The sequence below is a fragment of the Zootoca vivipara genome, chromosome 7 (assembly GCF_963506605.1).
Source record: "Zootoca vivipara chromosome 7, rZooViv1.1, whole genome shotgun sequence".
Classification (NCBI taxonomy): Eukaryota; Metazoa; Chordata; class Lepidosauria; order Squamata; family Lacertidae; genus Zootoca; species Zootoca vivipara.
The window spans coordinates 58,381,668-58,400,772 of record NC_083282.1 but is presented as its reverse complement, the minus strand read 5'-3'; the positions used below and the strand labels follow the sequence as shown (position 1 = coordinate 58,400,772).

General features: G+C 42.2%; 1 protein-coding gene across 5 annotated transcripts in view; it reads left to right on the top strand.

Annotated features, from left to right (window-relative positions):
- The window catches only part of PLXNA2 (plexin A2), a 417,253-nt gene that overhangs the window by 236,222 nt on the left and 161,926 nt on the right, over positions 1 to 19,105 (top strand). For all 5 annotated transcript variants that reach the window (XM_060277140.1, XM_035123148.2, XM_060277141.1 and 2 more), the window contains exon 5: positions 9,962 to 10,062. In XM_060277140.1, the coding sequence (XP_060133123.1) occupies positions 9,962 to 10,062 (101 nt within the window). The remainder of the gene's footprint in view (positions 1 to 9,961; positions 10,063 to 19,105) is intronic.

Below are 19,105 nucleotides of genomic sequence, written 5' to 3'. Positions count from 1 at the left end.
TTTGCTCTAATGACATGCCTGTCTTTTAAACACAATGTGTGAGAGGATCCTCAAGTTCTACAGCATTGAACAAACACATGTGTTCCTGAGGCCTGTGAACCTCAAAGACACTGCAAGAAGGGAACTGGGCAGTGCTTTGTTAGCTGATTAATTCAGTTCCAGTGCTATGCTCCTTCCCAGGATAGCTTGTCCAACCCCATCCTAGTTATAACCTCTCAGTCAACTGGCTTTGTCCACAAGCACTGCATGCCTAACATTCTCCCAGCAAGGTTTGCAAGATCTAATTTATTGTGCTTTGAGATCCTTGATGAAAGGCGTGACAGGACTGCAAAGTGTTCCGTCATGTCAAAAAGCCTGGGTTATAAAGCCCCCAGTGGCCTCTGGCAGGCGTTTCATGTGACGGGCTCAGAAACTTGCTTTCCTGCTCTCTGAAGAAAGAAAAATCCACCTCTTGCATAGTGTCCCATGACAATCGCCTTAATTAAAACACTGTAGGATGTCGGTGAGCATGATGTTGCCGAGTGAGAAGAATTCCGACACTGAGATTCCGCAGCCTTCGGGGTGACAACTTCAGAGAGAAGGGAGGGTGATTTGAATCATGGAGCTGCTCTTCTTTCTGCTTTCAGAACAATTTCCAAGAATGGGGGCTGCAGATTTTGTGTAGGGCTCGCTCTGTGTTCCACAAACAGTCCTCTTGTGTGCCCAGTTTCTGTTTTCTTTGCAGCCTGTCTGCTCATTTTCAGAGATGATGTTTGCAAAAACAGGTGTCCAATCCAAGTGTTCTTGCTGAGGAGGCACAGGGAGGGAGGCAGATTCCAGATTGGAGATGGGATTAAGTTCTTTCTTTCTGGTTGTTTTTCATTCCTTTGGAAACCTCAGAGAACTTAATCCCACCTCTTTCACCACCCCACCTGATTTCCTAAGTCCTTGTGCCAATGCAACATTCCTTTCAAGCATGACAATCAAATTTCCCAAAGAAAAGGAGCTGGGAAGAGAGAAATTCTAAGATATTGTAAAGGAGGTAATAAACATATTCAGGAGTGGAAATGAAGCACACCACATAGAACAGCATAGTGTAAACGGGATTGGAAATGTACACAAGTGTGTGTGTGTGTGTGTGTGTGTGTGTGTGTGTTTGGGCAAAAAGTGCAAGTTAATAATTATATCAGTCACATCAGTTTTTGGTGTGTGTGCCTGGTTATAAGGGCTGTCCATTGCATGAACACAAATGTTGTCTGAACACACCATTTGAGAGTGGGATCTTTTACTGCCTGTAAGAAAGACTTCACTGCAGGTTCACAAATAATTTCCCAAGAGTCCAGCTTCTGTAGTATTTCATTGCCTGAATTGTATTTAATGTGTGGGTTTAGATGGAAACCCACTGGTACCCTGACTTCTTTAGCTTTGCAAGATCAGTGGTTTCATGCAGTCCTTCCAATAAATTATAACAGAGCAGTGCATTTCAAAACTGACACAGAGGCAGAAACTAGTGCAGTGGGTAGTAGCTGACTATGTCATACTCAGAGGGGATCCATGGAAATAAATGGTATTTAGTTAATTATGATCGACTTCACTGGTTTTAATGGATGTACTCCAAGCATGATGTAGCTGTGATTCTAACTCTACTTACCTGGGTGTAAGCCTCATTGAGTTCAGTGGGGCTTACATCTGAGTAGACATGGTTAGGATTGCTGCTTTAGTTGGATACTATCCAATCTCTTAGAAAAAATATGACGCATACAAGCTCAGCCACTTAAACATTCAAATATCAGTTTAGAAATTTGATATCTGGGGAAAGACTGCAAGTGTTTGGTACAGCCCTATAACAAGGGTGGGGAAAATGGGAGCACAGTAAAAAAAAAAAATCAATTCACGGGTAGCACTTGTCATTCAAGCAACTCAGAAGATTCCAGTCATATGAAGACATAAAATTCAAAATAAAAGTAATTATATGGGAAAACTAAGGTAGAAGATCCTACAAAGTGGGTCACTCCAACAGTGATCTGTGGGGAAGTCTGGCAAAAAAAGATAAGAATATATATGGGCTTGAGATAAGAGCAAAGCTATTCTAAAAGAAACCGTTCTGTTGCCTACTGTACAAGAAATCACCAGTCAGTTAGCAGAACTATTTATAGTCTTTGATGCCAGTAGTGGATATTGGCAAATTCAGCTGGATGACACAAAAGTTCCAGACTATACATTCAATTTATTTTTTGGCAGTTACAGGTTTTTTGGAGGGGGGGCGGAGCAGGGTTGTACTTCTGCAAATCTTTGAGTTACACACACACTGTTTCCCTTTCCTCTTGTATGTGGGTGATGGTATTTTTAGTGCCATGTGGGAATTTGCCCTCCAATTTCTTGAAGGTTTTATTCCCCAGTGAAAGAGGCATGCATTTTTTATGCTTCGTTCTCAAGGCACTTTACAATTTCTTTAGGATTTCTGCAATTGTGTGGTTTTAAGCTTACCTTAATGTTGCAAAGGGGTCAGGGATAGTGTGTGTGTTTTATTCCAGTAAATGTTTTTACTCTGCAACCTCTCCAGCAACCCACACTTCCTTATGTGGGAAGAGCTACTCAATGATGTCTGCCCCTGGGCATTAACAGAAGCATAGGCACTGGGGAAGGCTGCAGAGTGCAGACTATTGACAAGATGTTGTGTTGAATGAATGGACACTCACAAACATGCACCCACCACCTCAAAATTAAGGTCAGCACTACAGAAACCCTGTGTCCTGCTCATGAGAATTTCACCAAATTTTTCTCTCCACTCTGATAATTTTTTAATGTGATTTCTGTTCTTGCCAAGAAATTTTCCGCACAGGGCCGGCTGTTTCTGCTACATAAGGATTGACACACACATAATGAGTTTGCTATTAGTAGCTGGTGGTGCTATTTTTAGAGATTGGGTATGGTAGCCATCTCATGTAATATCTGCTTTGTAAAAAGATGCCACAGGAGACTGAGGTGTGAAACGAATAAACTCTGCTTAACACTTCTGCATTTCTTATGTAAGAAAAGCCCTGCTGGATCAACTCAAAGGCCCGTCTGGGCCAACATTCTCTTTTCAGAAGATACCCTTGCTTATTGAAATTTATTTTGAATAATTGTATACATGATGGAGTCACTTTTTTAGAATAAGAGAATGGCCTCAAGACTTAATATAATGAGTACTGGATATCATACAACCATCTGCAAACTGGGGTACATAAAAGGACACAAGTAGCTGTTTATCAGCCAGGCATAGGCTCTCATATAGGAGAACTGGAACAGTCAGGTATCAGGTGTCAAACCTGCAAGAAAAACCAGAAACTACTTTGCCTCATGAAATTCCAAAAGGACCCAGTTACCGCCTGTCAGAATGGTGTGTAGAAACCTTCAAAAGTGACTGAGCAACATATGACCCCAAGATAATATTTGCTTCAGACTGATGGTTCAGCTGTCTACAAGAGCAACAGAAGAGAGCTGCAGAGTCTTGAGCCGGTGATGGATGAAACAACTGAGAATGCAAGCATACCTATATCAAATATAGACAAGCGAGAGCCTCAAGACAGAACAAATGGAACTCTTGTAACTGAAAAGTGCCAGAGAGACTTCAGAGAAACTTTTTGACACTGAGATGCCTGTGAGTACACAAAGTGGCAGAAAGATAGGGAAAAAAACTACAGATCATAACTACTTCCTTTAAAAAGAGGAAAGGAGTTACTGTGTTACTCTATGGCAGGCATCCCCAAACTTTGGCCCTCCAGATGTTTTGGCCTACAACTCCCATGATCCCTAGCTAACAGGACCAGTGGTTGGGGAAGATGGGAACTGTAGTCCAAAACATCTGGAGGGCCAAAGTTTAGGGATGCCTGCTCTATGGTATTACTATGGTATGTATTATTGTGTTTGTATATTGTAAACTGCCCTGTAATCCTTGGATGGAGGGTGGTATAGAAATTTAATTAATTAATTAATTAATAGGACAGCAGCAAGGTTCCTCACCTAACAGAAGGTAGCATAAAATAAAGTAATTTATGCTGTTTCAAACTCAGGTCTTATTTCATATAAAATGTGATTTCTTTTTTAGCTTTAAAAAAATTGTTCCCCACCACCACCACCCTCAATATTATATATGTATGTGCTTGTGACTGAGAAAGAGTCATTTATAACAGCCCTGCAATATAGTCCAGTTAATAATACAGATTAGAAGTGGGTTGAGGTGGTGTGGATTTTCAGCGAAAAATCTTCCATATAAAATATTGCTCAAATTGCTGCAGAGGTAAAACTAGCTCAGTTGCCCACCTCCAAGCACTTTCCACCCCAATCCTCCACTCAGTTGCATGCAGACATCTTATTTACTTACATGCTGATGTGCTGCATGTTTAGATACTTAAAACAAAGACAAATCATTACATTTTCATTTAAATTAAGTGTAAGGTTTGCAGAATTAGTAAATTACTTTCACAATATGCAAATTTGGCTTTCCAAATATGGGGAACTTTAATGCGGCAATCCTACCATAGTAAGCTTCTTTTCCTTGCCTCCTGCAAGATAACGCCTACTTTTTAGTCACTACTCAGCTCTATCTACTTTATCAGTGCATATGTTTTTGCCCGACTGCCAAATATTGAACAAGAGCATTGTTTCATTTAGCAAGTGACTTAATGTCACCTTTCATTTAACTCGAGAATAGGATTAGACTATGGAATAAGATCCAAGAATCTTATGATAGCTACACCTGCTTGCTTGTTCCAAGGGGACTTGAGCTGCATCTGACTTCATACCCTTTTCGTTTTACTCACTTACACACATCCATTTTTTTCCTTTGGAGAAATCTGTTAAGTAGGGCCCAGGAAACAAGAAAAAGAGGAGCCTTATTGATTTCAAATGTAGAGAGGAACTGAGTTCCCACTGTATCAACACTATTTGGCGTGAAAGTGGCCTTTGTTCCAAGGCACACTGATTCCTTTCAGCTTCTGACTCTCCAGCTGCTGGGAGCTGGGCAGTGTTTTGACGAACGGAGCAAATGCAACGCAGACAGTTGTTTTAATTCTTAGCCAGTTGCCGACATCACTCACAAGGGCCAGAAAAATTAAGAGGGGAAAAAGAGTCTGGATTCTTTCTTTTAGTTAACTCAGCACAAGAACTATATTTGGATAGCAAGGCAGAAAGAGAGCCCATTGGTGAGTGTAACAGATACAGCAGGCTTTGCTTATGCTTGGAAGAGAAGAAGTGGAGCAGTAATTAATATTTTTTTAAAAAAAATCTCAAACCTACTGGAGCACAAGGGGGGGCATAAAACTTTAATTTTCTCTTCACTTCCAATCAAAACCCCAGAAGCTCATTTTCTTTTAAATTCTTCCTAGCTCTTTGCCTGTTTCTTCCTCTTTATTATTAGCATTGTGTATATAGTGCCAGAAATACACAAAAAGTACCTGTAATTTATTCATCTTCCTTTGCAGAACTTCATTTTCCCTATATCAAGTTCAAGTATTTCAACAAACTTACAATTCAAGGAGAAACATGTATTCCATATATATACAGGTGGCGCTGTGGTTAAACCACTGAGCCTAGGGCTTGCTGATCAGAAGGTCGGCGGTTCGAATCCCTGTGACAGGGTGAGCTCCTGTTGCTCGGTCCCAGCTCCTGCCAACCTAGCAGTTCAAAAGCACGTCAAAATGCAAGTAGATAAATAGGAACCGCTACAGCGGGAAGGTAAACGGCGTTTCCATGTGCTGCTCTGGTTTGCCAGAAGCGGCTTTGTCATGCTGGCCACATGACCTGGAAGCTATACGCCGGCTCCCTTGGCCAATAATGCGAGATGAGCGCGCAACCCCAGAGTCGGTCATGACTGGACCTAATGGTCAGGGGTCCCTTTACCTTTATATATATATATATATATATATATATATATATATATATATATATATATATACACACACACACACACACACATAATATTTGAGTCCCCAATCGAATTAACTAGCCTATGAACTGTAATCAGTTGATAGATGAACAGAAAAAGATCCCATTAAATCAGGACATGAAGGGAAAATGCATCTTGATCTTTGATTAAAGGGTGGCATATAAATTCAAATCATCATCTTCTGTGTGCTTCCCCAGTAATATTCCAGAAGCATGTTGCTGAATGTAGGATATAGGTATGATGACTAGTAGCCATTGATAACTTATCTTCCATGAGTTTGTTCAATACCCTTTTAATACCATCCAGGTTGGTAGCCATTGCCACATATTGGGCAAGCAAATTTTATAGTTTTAACTATGTGAAGAGGATCTACTTTTGTTTGCCTTGACTCTTCCACCATTCAGCATCACTGGATGGCCAGGGTTCCAGTATTATGAGAGAGGAAGAGAACACTTAAAGATCCCTTTCTCCACACCTTGTAATATTTTACAAACTTTTATCATGCCACACACACACACACACACACACACACACACCCCATTCACCTACAGACATTGCAATCTTCCCTTGTAAGGGAGTCACTGAATCCCTTGATCCTTTAATCCTCCTCTTCCGGCATCTTTCCCAACACTACATTATCAATGAGTGCATGGCTCTTTTAATCCACATCTTGCTATGACCCTTCCCTGGAGGAAGACTTGCCTGAAAACAAGGCAACACAGAGTGCATTTTCTCAGAACCATGTGGAATACACAGCCATCTCCTGGTCACACCCATGTCTGCTGTAATTCATGTGGTTCGACATTTGTGGAAACAGCTTTTTGATCCGGAGCTGTGCCAGGAGAAGTGTTGCTTGAGGCATTAGCAGACAGGTTTCCCTTGCTCAAGCCAGGAATCAATCCTTGATGTGTTCAGCTTGGACTGCTGGGCCATCTGTCAGCACAGGCTGTACCCTGCTCTCTGGCCCTGCTAGGCTTCTCTGCAGTTACACAAAGTACCAGCAGGCAGCGAGGAGGTTGTTGGTTGATGTACAGCCATCCTTGTGCTGATGCAGTTGAAAGGAGTAATCATGATGATTGTTATTTTGTTCAGAGAAATGTTTACAGGCCCCATAAAGACACAAATGCAGCAGCCCTCATCTATAAAATCTGTATTTGATTTATTCCAGCTTGTGGCACTGACTGGCCAGACTTAGTTGCCAGATTTCCATCCTGTTCTGCCACCTCTTCCTTTGAACTTACCCTTCCATCATAATTACTTTTTCAAACACAAAGGCTGTAGCAGTTCTTGCTGCATGGGCTACCCTGTTGCTAGGCTTCATAGAGTGATATGCATGGCTCTTCTGGTGCTTCATGTGATGGCTGAAATGTCAGTGGAAATCTCTGGGATATGTGCTCCAACTCAGCATTCTGTCTCCAACATCCTCCTAGTTTGGACCCAGATGAGAATCCCTTCCCCTCTACAGATTTGTAATCAAGGACGCTGCTTGTAAACATATAAAGTAACACAGATCTCTGTGTGGTCCCTTTGTCATCTTAACAGACATCTGTACCACCCTGCGGAACGATACTGCTGCCTAATGTGCCCTCCCCACTAATGAATTATTTCCCCTGGCTTTTGATTCTTCAGTTAGGAAGATAAAAATTCAGCACCACTCAACACCTTGTTGCACTTCTTCCATGGGAATGGCTGTATATGAACAGAGGCAGATTTAAGGAAGTGCAATGATTTTGGTTGCACTGGGCACAGAGCCTCAGGGGTGCTGCAGGGAACACCACAACTATGATTTGGAATTGAGGTCGAGGGGCACCAAATTTTGGTGTCACACAGGGCGCCACTGAAATTTGAGACCCCACAGTCTGCCACTGATATGAAGGTCAAGGAGTTAATGGGATCCTTTGAGGAAAAAAATCTGATGTGGGTTGAGGAAACCAGGAATTCTCCTTAGACACAAATTCATTACTTGGTCTTTGGCAAATCACTTTTTGTCAGCCTGTCTGCAAAGCGGCAGCATTGCTGTAAAGTATTTTGTACATTGTACATGGAAAAGATATTGAATACCAGTAAATTGATCCACTATTAATAATCAATATTTTGAATCCTATTGCTTTCCTTTGCTTGCCAAGATTGAGGGTTTCCATTTTATTCTTTTGACTTTTCCCTGCCTTGCTTCAGTCAGATAAATTGTTCAGATAGAAAGCTCTGCTGATGGACTCTGAGGAAACTCTAAGTCCCTGTTGAATGACATCAGTGGGTAAAATAAGCTTGGAAATAGTGAAACAGAGGTGGCCTTGCCATTTGGCAGACTGAAGTGGTTGCCTCAAGCAACTGATTTGGGGTGTCATGAAAGGGTAGCAAAATGTTAGTTATTTAACTTATTATTGTTGTATTTTTACTATCTCCTGTGAAAAAAATAACTTGGCCAGTCTTGGATACTATGCACTTTGACTTGTAGGGGATGGCACTTAAAATATGTCGTGGGCCAGCTCTGAAGTGTCTATTCTAAACTGTAGCTGCAACCTGCAATATTTTGAGAAGAAATCAAAATCAGTTGACTAGTGGTGCTCTGAGGACTTCATTCAGTCAGGGCCTGTGTATCAGTTCAGAAGTACTTTGCTATCAGTAAGCATATTGGCACAAGGATACTAGTATCTTAAACAGAGGTGTAGCTAAGGGTCCCTTGGCTCAGGGTGCAAGGGATTTCCCCCCCTTAAAAATCACTTTCTGCAGAGAGGGACAGGAAGCTTCTCTCCCATTTGATCTTGCTGTGACAGCAGCATTGCGTTGTCATACATCATAGACTCCATAGTCTGATAGGTGATTTTTTTTACCCCCTCCCCTGGGCCTGGGCCCCTGGTGGGGGCCAGTTTTGCCAACCCCTAGGTACACCTCTGATCTTAAAATAAGTGACACAATATGATATAATAATAAAAAAGTGGTGGAAAGATCTGAACTTGAGTGGAACAGCAAGGAATCAGAATGATTGTGTTTGCTAATGTGATGCTCCGCAAGATACTTTGCGCCATTGTAAACATAAAACTGTCTCCTTGTTAACTGTGGTTAAGAACTCAGAAGTTGGCTTCAGAAATACATTCTCTATCCTAGAAGCCTCTCCTTGCCTGCCTGTGTGCAGTTAAGGGAAATGTCAGCACCCACCTCAGCTATGCTTAAGACAATGGAGCTGGTCCATTAGGGCAAATGGGGGCCTGCCCCACCAGTCTTAAGCATACCTGCCAAGTTGCTGTCAGAGAAATAAGGGACCGGGCCGGAAATAGCAGACCGGAAGTAGCGCTGCCACCATTTTGGAACTGGGCGGAGCATGCTCAGAAGTGACTTTTGATGCTGCTTTGCCCAGTTCCAAAATGGCCACCGTGCCAGAATTCCCCCTGCAGCCATTTTGAAACTGGGCAGAGCAGCATCAAAAGTCGCTTCTGAGCATGCTCTGCCCAGTTCCAAAATGGCCGCCGCGCCAGAATAAAAAAATCCGTTTTTCAGCTAGGAAGAGCTGGAAAAACGGGGATTTCCCGGGGAAAACAGGAGACTTGGCAGCTATGGTCTTAAGTTGTTCCCACCTGCCTGCTTGCTTACTTACAACTGGTTCAGGGGCGGGAACTGTCTATCACCCAATAAAGGTGAGCAAAAACTGATTTGATCCCCAAACCAGACCTGACCCCAGATTGGAATGGGATCAGACAATCAGTTTCTTCCAACAGTGTCTGAAGCTGAGTGGTGTCAAGCACCTACCCCAAAACAAGGGATATTAGCGACTGAGCAAAGCAGTCATAAACATTCATGAGCAGGCACACTTGCTTTCTTAAGGGCTGCAGCTAATCATCACACACAGAGATGCATCCATCCCATATTGGGCCCACATTAGAATGAAAGCAGTGGTGGGAAGGGGCAATCTATTTACTTACATTTCTAAGAATGTTACATGTTTTAATTTTAAAATTTATGTGCTCACTCACTGCAGAAAGTTCAGCAGTGCATAGCTTGTTTTCTTGATTTATCGTGCAAACGAGTGAATGTTTGCTTTATTCCCTTTCTTTCTAGGTGTCTCAGGTTCCCGTTGAATCATGTGAACAGTACACAACCTGTGGAGAATGTCTGAGTTCAGGAGACCCTCACTGTGGTTGGTGTGCTCTGCACCATACGTAAGTTCAGCATTAACTGGTTATTATTATCTTAAGATCAACTCAAATACCTCTTAATTCCTTCCATATGTGATGCCATTATTACTTAATTAATGCAATTCTAAAAGCCACCATCACTATACCAGTTAGGGGTTTGGTTTTTTTTTTCTTAGTTCACATGATAAAAATCTTTCAGCTTTTAGAGAATACTGCATTTTGCAAGAGAGAAATTAATGCAAAAGAGTAAGGCAACATGGAATATTCCTTCAGGACACTAAATCTTATATACACACATATTTTAGGCATCTGAGTGATCCCTAAATCTTGCATTGTTTTCAAAAACACTATGAGCAGAATCATTTGCATTTTCACAGGCAGTCGCATCAGCACAATAATCCCATTTTCATTTACATCGGTATTGTGATGTGGCTGTAAGATCTGGGCAAATAAATGAGATAGAAAAGAAATGATATGGAACTTATGATGCTTTCAAATAATAGTAGTAATCATTTTCAGCTTCCAAGTTACCTAGACATGTGTTTTTTACCATTAATGTGATGCATTCATTAGACATTTTCTTATATCAAACTCCAGAAACAGCCACAATCTCCTCTAAAACCTGCTTATTTTAGCCCAAGATTGTCAGTTCAATCTTATTGCAATGTCTCTCCTGTACTTTGTTTTCTCTTTGCTTCTATTTCTTTTCTACAAAACAAGCTACCGCACACCTGCCAACAGCCTTTCCTGGCATCAATCACTTCCCTTACATTGTAACCTAACAGAATCACTGTTTAAATACCACTTAGAAATTTCAGAAAGGCTGTATACTTCAGTCTCTGGCTTAAACCCTGCAAAGTAATGAAATTGTCCAGGCTTCCTAGCCTAGCTATTCTCCACTGAGCTTGTCAGGGTCTGTTGGGACAAAGGATAAAGGTTTTCTAGGCAACATCCTGGGGAAAGCTTCGGAAGCTGTGCCTCTGAATTATTGAGGTGTTTGGCATCTTTTTCTCTCCCACAATGGCAATGCTGCCTCAAGCGGAAGGGGTGCCCAAAGTTTGAAGGAGGGAGAGGCCTGGAGTTCACTTACAGAAAGGAGTCCAAAAAACCCCTTGGGCCTGTTGCCAGCACTCCCATTAAATGTTTAGCAGTTGGGGTGGAGGCAAAGGGTACCCACACAATAGCAGCTGGCAAAATGCCCATGCAGCAGGTGTTGAGAGAGTGACAGGGAGAGAGCAGAGGAAGGCTCTGATGAAATATCCTGATTGGATCAGAGACCTGCATATAGCAGGCTAATTTCTATGCCACTTTGTCAGAAGGCATTTAACTTCCAAGGCTCGTTGCGACATTAAAAAAACAACAACAAACAGTTTTGTCTTTAACCTGCTCCTCATGCCATTTTGAAGTCAAAGCAAAGCAAATGCAGATGGGTTTTCCATAAAGTGCAGCTTCTGTTTGGGCATAAAAATAAGCACTGGGTTTTCCAAAATACTAAACATCCAGTTGCATGCAGCCTCTCAACAAAACCTTTCTACATCACAGTTCTACCAGAACTGGGGAAGCTGCAGTCAGAAAGGGTGGTTCTCCCTCTCCCTCTCTCCCTTTCTCTCCCTCTCTCTCTGCAACTTTTAAAGGTGTAAAAGTTGATTAAGAGCCTAGATTTGGCAAGTGAAAGCAGTATACATAAGTACATAGGTGCTCAGAAGCCTCTTTGAAAGAAGAAACCGACATTTTTAAAAACTGAAGCATCTTGGGATCACATTCTGCAACATTCCTATTGGCCTAATTCTCAAGTTTGAAGCTAAACTCACTAGGGTTGTTGTTAGGGCAGTGGCAGGGGCTGCTGTTAGGGCTTAAGCCATTTTAGAGCAATGTTTTGTGCATTCTGATCAGCTCTGGGTGCATATTGATTGCCTCTGACTTTCTGTCCTCCCTCCTTTCTTTTCTACTGGTGCAATCTACTGGGGACTACCTCTTTGTGTAAGCCCTTTCTTCTCCAGAGTTTTGTGCGGTGGATGGGTACCTTAAAACAAGGTTAGCCAGGGTGGTGTCTTCCATATGTTGTTGGACTGCAATTACCATTATCCCTTACCATTGACCATTCTGGCGAGGGCTGATGAGAAGCTGAAGTCCAACAGTATCTGAAAGGCACCATGTTGGCTACCCCTCTTGTTGTTGTTGTTGTTGTTTAGTCGTTTAGTCGTGTCTGACTCTTCATGACTCCATGGACCAGAGCACCCCAGGTGCCTCCCGCAGTTTGGTCAAACTCATGTTAGTAGCTTCGAGAACACTGTCCAACCATCTCATCCTCTGATTTCCCCTTCTTCCCCTCTTAAAACATGCCATAGTTCCATCCTTCCACTACATAAGCTAGGGTAAACTTAGTGACTAGCTTTCCTACATTTGCAGAGGTTCGGCCTATAATCCTAATCACATTTGCCAGGAAGTAAATTTAATTAAGGCAGCGAGACTTACTTCTGAGTAGGCATGCATAGGATTGCGCTGTCAGCTGTTCTTTTTTCTTGACCTGCAGAGGCTCAGTATGAAAAGGTTTGAGACTGTGTGGTTCAGACTCTTAAGTTCCAACACCAGAAAGAAAGATTAATAGATTAGTTAGCCTGACCTCCTGCATTATACCTTGCATAGACAACAGATGTTGAACCACTAACTCCTGCAAAATCCTTCTAATCATTGCAAAAGATGTTTTGCTAGGAGTTGAACCTTAGACCCTTTGCTCCTCCAGATGGATTCTTGTTCTCACATCAGAAAGTGTGGCAGGTTCACTGCTTTGTGTTGTTCAGACAAACAGGGAATACCTAGCTAATTGCAGTCTCTTTTGATTAAGCTGTTCAAGCCATGGCATAAGGTCTTTTCTAGCATAATATTGCCTATATTTCTTCCCCTTCCCAATGTGTCCACAATAGAGAGGTCAGGAGTCATTTGGGAGATGAGGGAGGCCAGCAACGGAAAATAGACCAGTGCCTTTTCTGAAAGAGATCTCAGAGAGCTGTCTGACAGTGCCTTCTTGAGGATTAATGGGCAGACAGTCAGCAATGTATGGAAGGTAGCTTCCAACATTTGGCCAAGGAAGAAAAGGGGATATGCAAGACTGATTCATACATCTATTTTTCATGCATCTGGTGTAACATTCAAAGGGGAGCAAGTACACCTTCACTGCAATGCCCTTGTATCTGGAACCTGCACATTTGCCACAAGAAAATGTCCCCCGCCTCTCACTTGAAGCATGAAAATCAAGTGTGAGAGTCAGTGGCATATCTGCTTTTCCCACTTTGGCATGACATCTGCAACTGCTGTCAAGTTCACACCTACACAGATACAAAAACACTTGTGATTCATGAAGACAGAACAGAAACTGCAAGCAAGAATACTCGTCTCCAGAGAAAGTACAGTACGGTGGTACCTCAGGTTACGAACTTAATTCATTCCAGAGGTCCGTTCTTAACCCAAAATTGTTCTTAACCTGAGGCACGCTTTCGCTAATGGGGCCTCCTGCTGCCGCTGCGCCACTAGTGTGTGATTTCCATTCTCATCCTGGGGCAAAATTCTTAACCTGAGGTACTACTTCTGGGTTAATGGAGTTTGTAACCCGAAGTGTTTGTAACCTGAAGTGTTTGTAATCCAGAGTGCAACTGTTCTTAATTTGAATCAGGCAGATCCCCACTGCTGAGCAAGAAAACCTGTTTTTAAAGCTAGCATTCATCCCTAAGTTGTGTAAAGTAATCTTCTGAAAGAATCTCCCTCTGAGTAAACCCAGAGTGGCCACATTTCTCCCATTAAAGGGCAGAGTTTTTAGACAGACACAGGTCTTACTTGTTTTGAAAGCAACCACTAAATAACATCCCGCTTGCTCCTACTTTCTCAATAGACTTGACATCAATCAGCTTTGTCAGATGTGATCCTTAATTGTCTCCATTGGAACAGTGTTTCTCAGCCAGCTGTGGTGTACTTGAAGCAAACGGGAGTCTCAAGGAAGGGTCAGGATCCTCAAGTCACTGATACTTCTAAGGTTGCTTCCAGATGACCTGTTTATTGAGCATTCATCCTGATTTATTTGCACAAAGTTAGTGGGGAGATTATAGAATGTTAGTTGTTTCCTGGGCATTCATTTTGATCTGGTTGCAATAAGTTTTTATGATGCAATAAGTTTTTGCAAGCATCTATCACCAGAAACAGAACCCAGCTGGGACAATAATTGATGAAGCACCATTGCAATAATTGTGATGACTTACTAACACCACAGAGCCAGTCAGTAGCAAAGGAACATTTCAGCCTCTGGGACCCTTATTCCCAGTTCTGACATGCAGCTCTTCTTAATATAATCCCAAAATCCCTTCTTAGGTAACAATTGAAATGCAAGGCAATATGTGACACTTGGTGGGTTTACAGATCAGAATAAAAATCTACTGGTCCCAAGACAGCCAAATGCAGCATGGAGTTGCAAGTTTATACAGAACATGCTACAGTGGCTCTGTTCAGTCTAATCATATTTTATCAGCCTCTCCTTAGAATTTTCCTGCCTCAAAAATGTCTTCTTTGAGCACTGATTATTTTTTAAGCCCTAGTCTGAACCTTATGAATGTATTAATCTTACTGTTCCCAGAGCTGCTCTCCTATTTGCTTGGAGGCTTTTAGCACATGAGTGTTTGTATTTCAGTTGTCAGCTCTTGCTTCTAATTGTTATGTTCCCTTCGTCAGATGGGTCAGTTGCCTCAATGATCTGCACAGAAGAGGTTGGAGGTCAAGGCAGTGTTGTTCACATTGCATTTTTAGGGGGCTGATAAAGGCAGATAAGAATATGGACATTTGGGGTGGTGATATCATTTTATGGCCAACTTTTAAATGCTTGATGCTACTTGTCATTATCTCTTGGATGAAGATGTCAGGCAGATTTATAGGTCACTCAGCATTCCCAATCTGTGAATTACAGGCCACCTCCTCTTGAGCTGGGGCTCTCAAAGTTCACATCTGATTCAACAGTGCATGCATGAGTGCACTTTGCTTCTTCCAAGCTCTGGACACATTCACAGAGTTCATTTCCATTTTTGTACAAATGCAAAATAACTCATTTTTAGGATTTGGAGAAGAACTTGTTATTCCACACATTTATAGACAAGTTGGTGGTGGGTGATGATAGTGGGAAGCTGGTGAAAAGAGAGGATGTTGGAATATGGAACAACCTTCACACTGTCCCCAGGGGCCTGCTTTCTGCTGTTAGAAATGTGGGGTGCTAAAGCCAGGAAGTTGAGTGAGGAAAAGGGCCCACAAACAGCTTAACTAAAAAAAGAGGGCAGATTATGGAGTCGGTTCTGAAGCAGGAACCAGAAGATAGTGTGGCACATGAGTTCTGCTACAAAGAAGATGGTTTATAGAATCATAGAATTGGAAGGTCCCTTGAAGATAATCTAGTTCAACTTCTGCAGATGCAGAAAATGCACAGCTACTCCTACAGTGCATCTGGTGACAATTTAGTTTCTGACAAATGAGAGTCCACCTTAACGAAGATTGGTTCCCAAATATTTTATAGAACCTGTGTGCAAGTCCTATTCAAGATTGCTACTTTTCTTCCTTTTATGGACATTCAAGTGATGCTGAAAACTACTTTGTTGAGTCCCCACCTGTCACACAGCTTTTTAATGCACAAAACCTCTGTCAGGAAAACTACTCTGGGTGCTTTCAGTTAGAGATGAATGATGATCTTAATTTTATCTTCCCCTAACATTTCACCACAGCAAGATCCACCAGCATCAAATCAAGGGTGAAAGTTGGTGGCAGCAAAGATGTTCCGAGCCCTGTGAGAAACACTGTTCACCTCATCACAACCTTTCTGCCTTGGATTTTGCTTTGAGCAGTGTTCAGCAGCATCTCTTCATGCCATACTTCAGAAAGCCTTGGCTTCTCCATAAAATCTCATTTTTAAAAAAATCAATGTTAAAATGGAAGGAAAGAATGTTGTCTTATGTGCAAAGTATCCAGCAGCTGGTGTGCCTACTAAATGACAGTGTCTTCGTGTTAAACTGAGAAGAACGGAAGATCTTATTCCGCCTCCTCCTCTTCCTCCTTCTTCATTAGCCACCCTGTTGTTCTGGTGGCAGGTAGAGTCCACAAGGAGACTGCTCAAGAGTCTCCTTGGCCCAGTAGGATCTATAACCTGCAGGGCTCCTCCATATGCTGCTGTTTGCTACTATGTTATTGTCTTCAGACCTATTTATCTCTGTTAGGTCTGTTGCCATAAATAGTATGATAAAAAAGAGCCATTCCGGCAAGTCAATGAGATAAAGGCTCCAGTCAAGAGCTCACTTTAGAGCAATCTCGCCGATTCACTTAAAACACAATAATTCTTTTCTTTGGCAGCATTCATATTTTGGTCCATTATATTCAAGTAAAGGAGAAGGGTTCAGGGAGAAAATAGCGGTATCAATTGCCAGGTATCTCTGTGGCTGTTTGCAAAGGGGAAATGGTTAGTACTCCCCCACCCCTCTGCCGGGGGCAGGGGGGGCTATTGAGAAGCAAATGGTTTTTCAGTGAAGATTCCTGGTTTTGTGAGCTGTTCTTGTCACCTCATCTGGAGGAAGTTGGTCACAGAAAGCTTAAGACTCTTTGTTGAGCAGTCAGCATGTCTGCTTATGTAGACATTTTATGCTAGCTTGAATCCAGCCATCACAAAAGGAAAACATTGAAACTTTTTTTTTTTGCTATGTGCATTGAATGTGCATTTGTTTTTGTTTTGTTTTTTGCTATGTGCATTGAAGCTGTGTTTTTTTGTTTTTGTTTTGCTATGTGCTTGCTTTTCATTACATCTGATCTCAGTAGAAAGAGAAAAACTAAATCCCCTTGCTCTACTTACAATAGCCAACATGGAGGCCTCCAGAGGTTGGACTACAACTTCCATCATCCCCAGCCAGCATGACCAATAGTTATGAATGACTTGAGCATAAGTTTAGTAACATATGGAAAGCACCACATTGGTTACTCCTGGCTTACGGTAACAAAATGCTTCTAACAGTAGTTTGAAGAAGGAGTCTATAGAAGGGCATAAAGTTCTGGTGTGGGGCTACAGAGTCTTTCAGCATTTATTCATAATTATGTGACATGTCCAGAGTGGCTAATGTGGTGCTTTCCAGATGTTTGGGACTATAGTTGCCATTGGTCACATCTGGGTGGCACTATTCTGGCTACCTTTGCCATACTGATTTTATACTAAAACATTGCACCTGGTGGAATTCATATACAGGGTGAGTCCTTTAAAAGAGGCCCTGTGGATACAGAGGACACACGTCCATGGGGCCTCTTTTAAAAGACCCACCCTGTAGTACTAGTTCCCATGTGTTTGTCTAACACACAATGCAAAATCTTTAATCAAAATGGCTAGAAGATAGATACACATCTACCTTCTTAAAGAACTGTTGTATGAAAACTGTCTCCCTAGCAGAAGGGGCAAAATGACAACTTTCAGGCAGAAAGTGTGTAGGGTTGCCAGACTCAATAGAGGACAGGACTTCTGTGCCTTTAATTGCCCTGCTCTCTTTTGAGTCTGGAAACCTTAAAGAGAAACCAGCAGGCCCTTTGTTTAATTTCCAAGCAAAGGGTCTGCTGGTTTCTCTTTAAGGTTTCCAGACTCAAAAGAGAGCAGGGCAATTAAAGGCACAGAAGTCCTGTCCTCTATTGAATCTGCCAACCCTAAAAGGTGTGTGTGTGTGTGTGTGTGTCTAAAAAAACATATTGTTGCAAGGGGTGTGTGTCTGAAAATTATATTATTCATCTTCATTGAAAACTAGTAGCAGAGCAGTCCATAGCTCTGAAAATTAGAAGTGTCTTGCAACAGCTGAGAACAGGCACCATCAAGGTTCACTGTGCCACATTCACGTGTGGGGATTGAAACATACCAGATAATTCAAATAAGCCAAGCAAAAGAAAAGAAAAGAAAAGAAAGTGCATGGCTACCTTACACCCCAATTTCCTAGAAAAATTATTTTTTCTTCCTCTATTCCTTCAAAAGAAACTGGGCAATGAGCATGAAAACAGACCCCATTCCCCTCCAGATAAATTTGTTTTACTTTCCTCTTCCAGACAAGGCCATGAACCATGAATGCCACCTTTTGTTCTGGGCCCCCTGCCCCATCCTCATCATGTGCCTTGTTATTTACCCTGCTGCACTGAATAGCACTGCAGGCAGAACTACAGCATCCATGGTGCTTCTTTAATAGCACTCCTTCTTCTTCTCACTTTCTCAAAGCTGTTTCTTAGTGTGCTCAATGACCTCTTAGCCTCTCGTGATGAAGAAAATGGAAAGATGGAGGGACGATTAGCCTTTTCTCTCCATTTTTCTTCATTTTGATAGGAGCTCAAGAGTTTCAGCCCGCTCTGGGGGCCTTCTCAGATGAAATGGCTTTGGTGATGAGCCAGGTGTCCAACACATGCCAGCTGCAGTGCTCATAACTCAGCTTGTGACACGTAATGGCTTCTATTCAAAGAGGAGTGTTGGGGGGAGGAGAGAGCCTTGGAGACTCAGGCATGATAACAGGCCTTAACTCTAGTGTCTCCAGTGTGAGGGAGAGGAATTCAAGCTTCAAGCCCCTTCACCTCTCTGGGAAGGAGATTAATTAGCCACAGGTTTTGTTTTTAACTAAAGCATAGGTGTCACGCTGCTCTTGCCTTCCTCTGGCATTTGGTTCTTTAAGTCTGCGTGGCTTCATTTTCTAATGTTTAGAGGGGAGGGGGAGAGAAAAGGGCCACAAGCAGACACAAAGTGTTGGCTATTCAGTCTCCATAACTGAGGCTCTGTTTCCAACGGCTTAGCATACAAAACCAGGCATAGGCAAACTCGGCCCGCCAGATGTTTTGGGACTACAACTCCCATCATCCCTAGCTAACAGGACCAGTGGTCAGGGATGATGGGAATTGTAGTCTCAAAACATCTGGAGGGCCGAGTTTGACTATGCCTGGACAAAACCATGTCTCCTTCATTTTCAGAATTTAAACAAAAAAAAAAAACCTTCCAGTAGCACCTTAGAGACCAACTAAGTTTGTTATTGGTATGAGCTTTCGT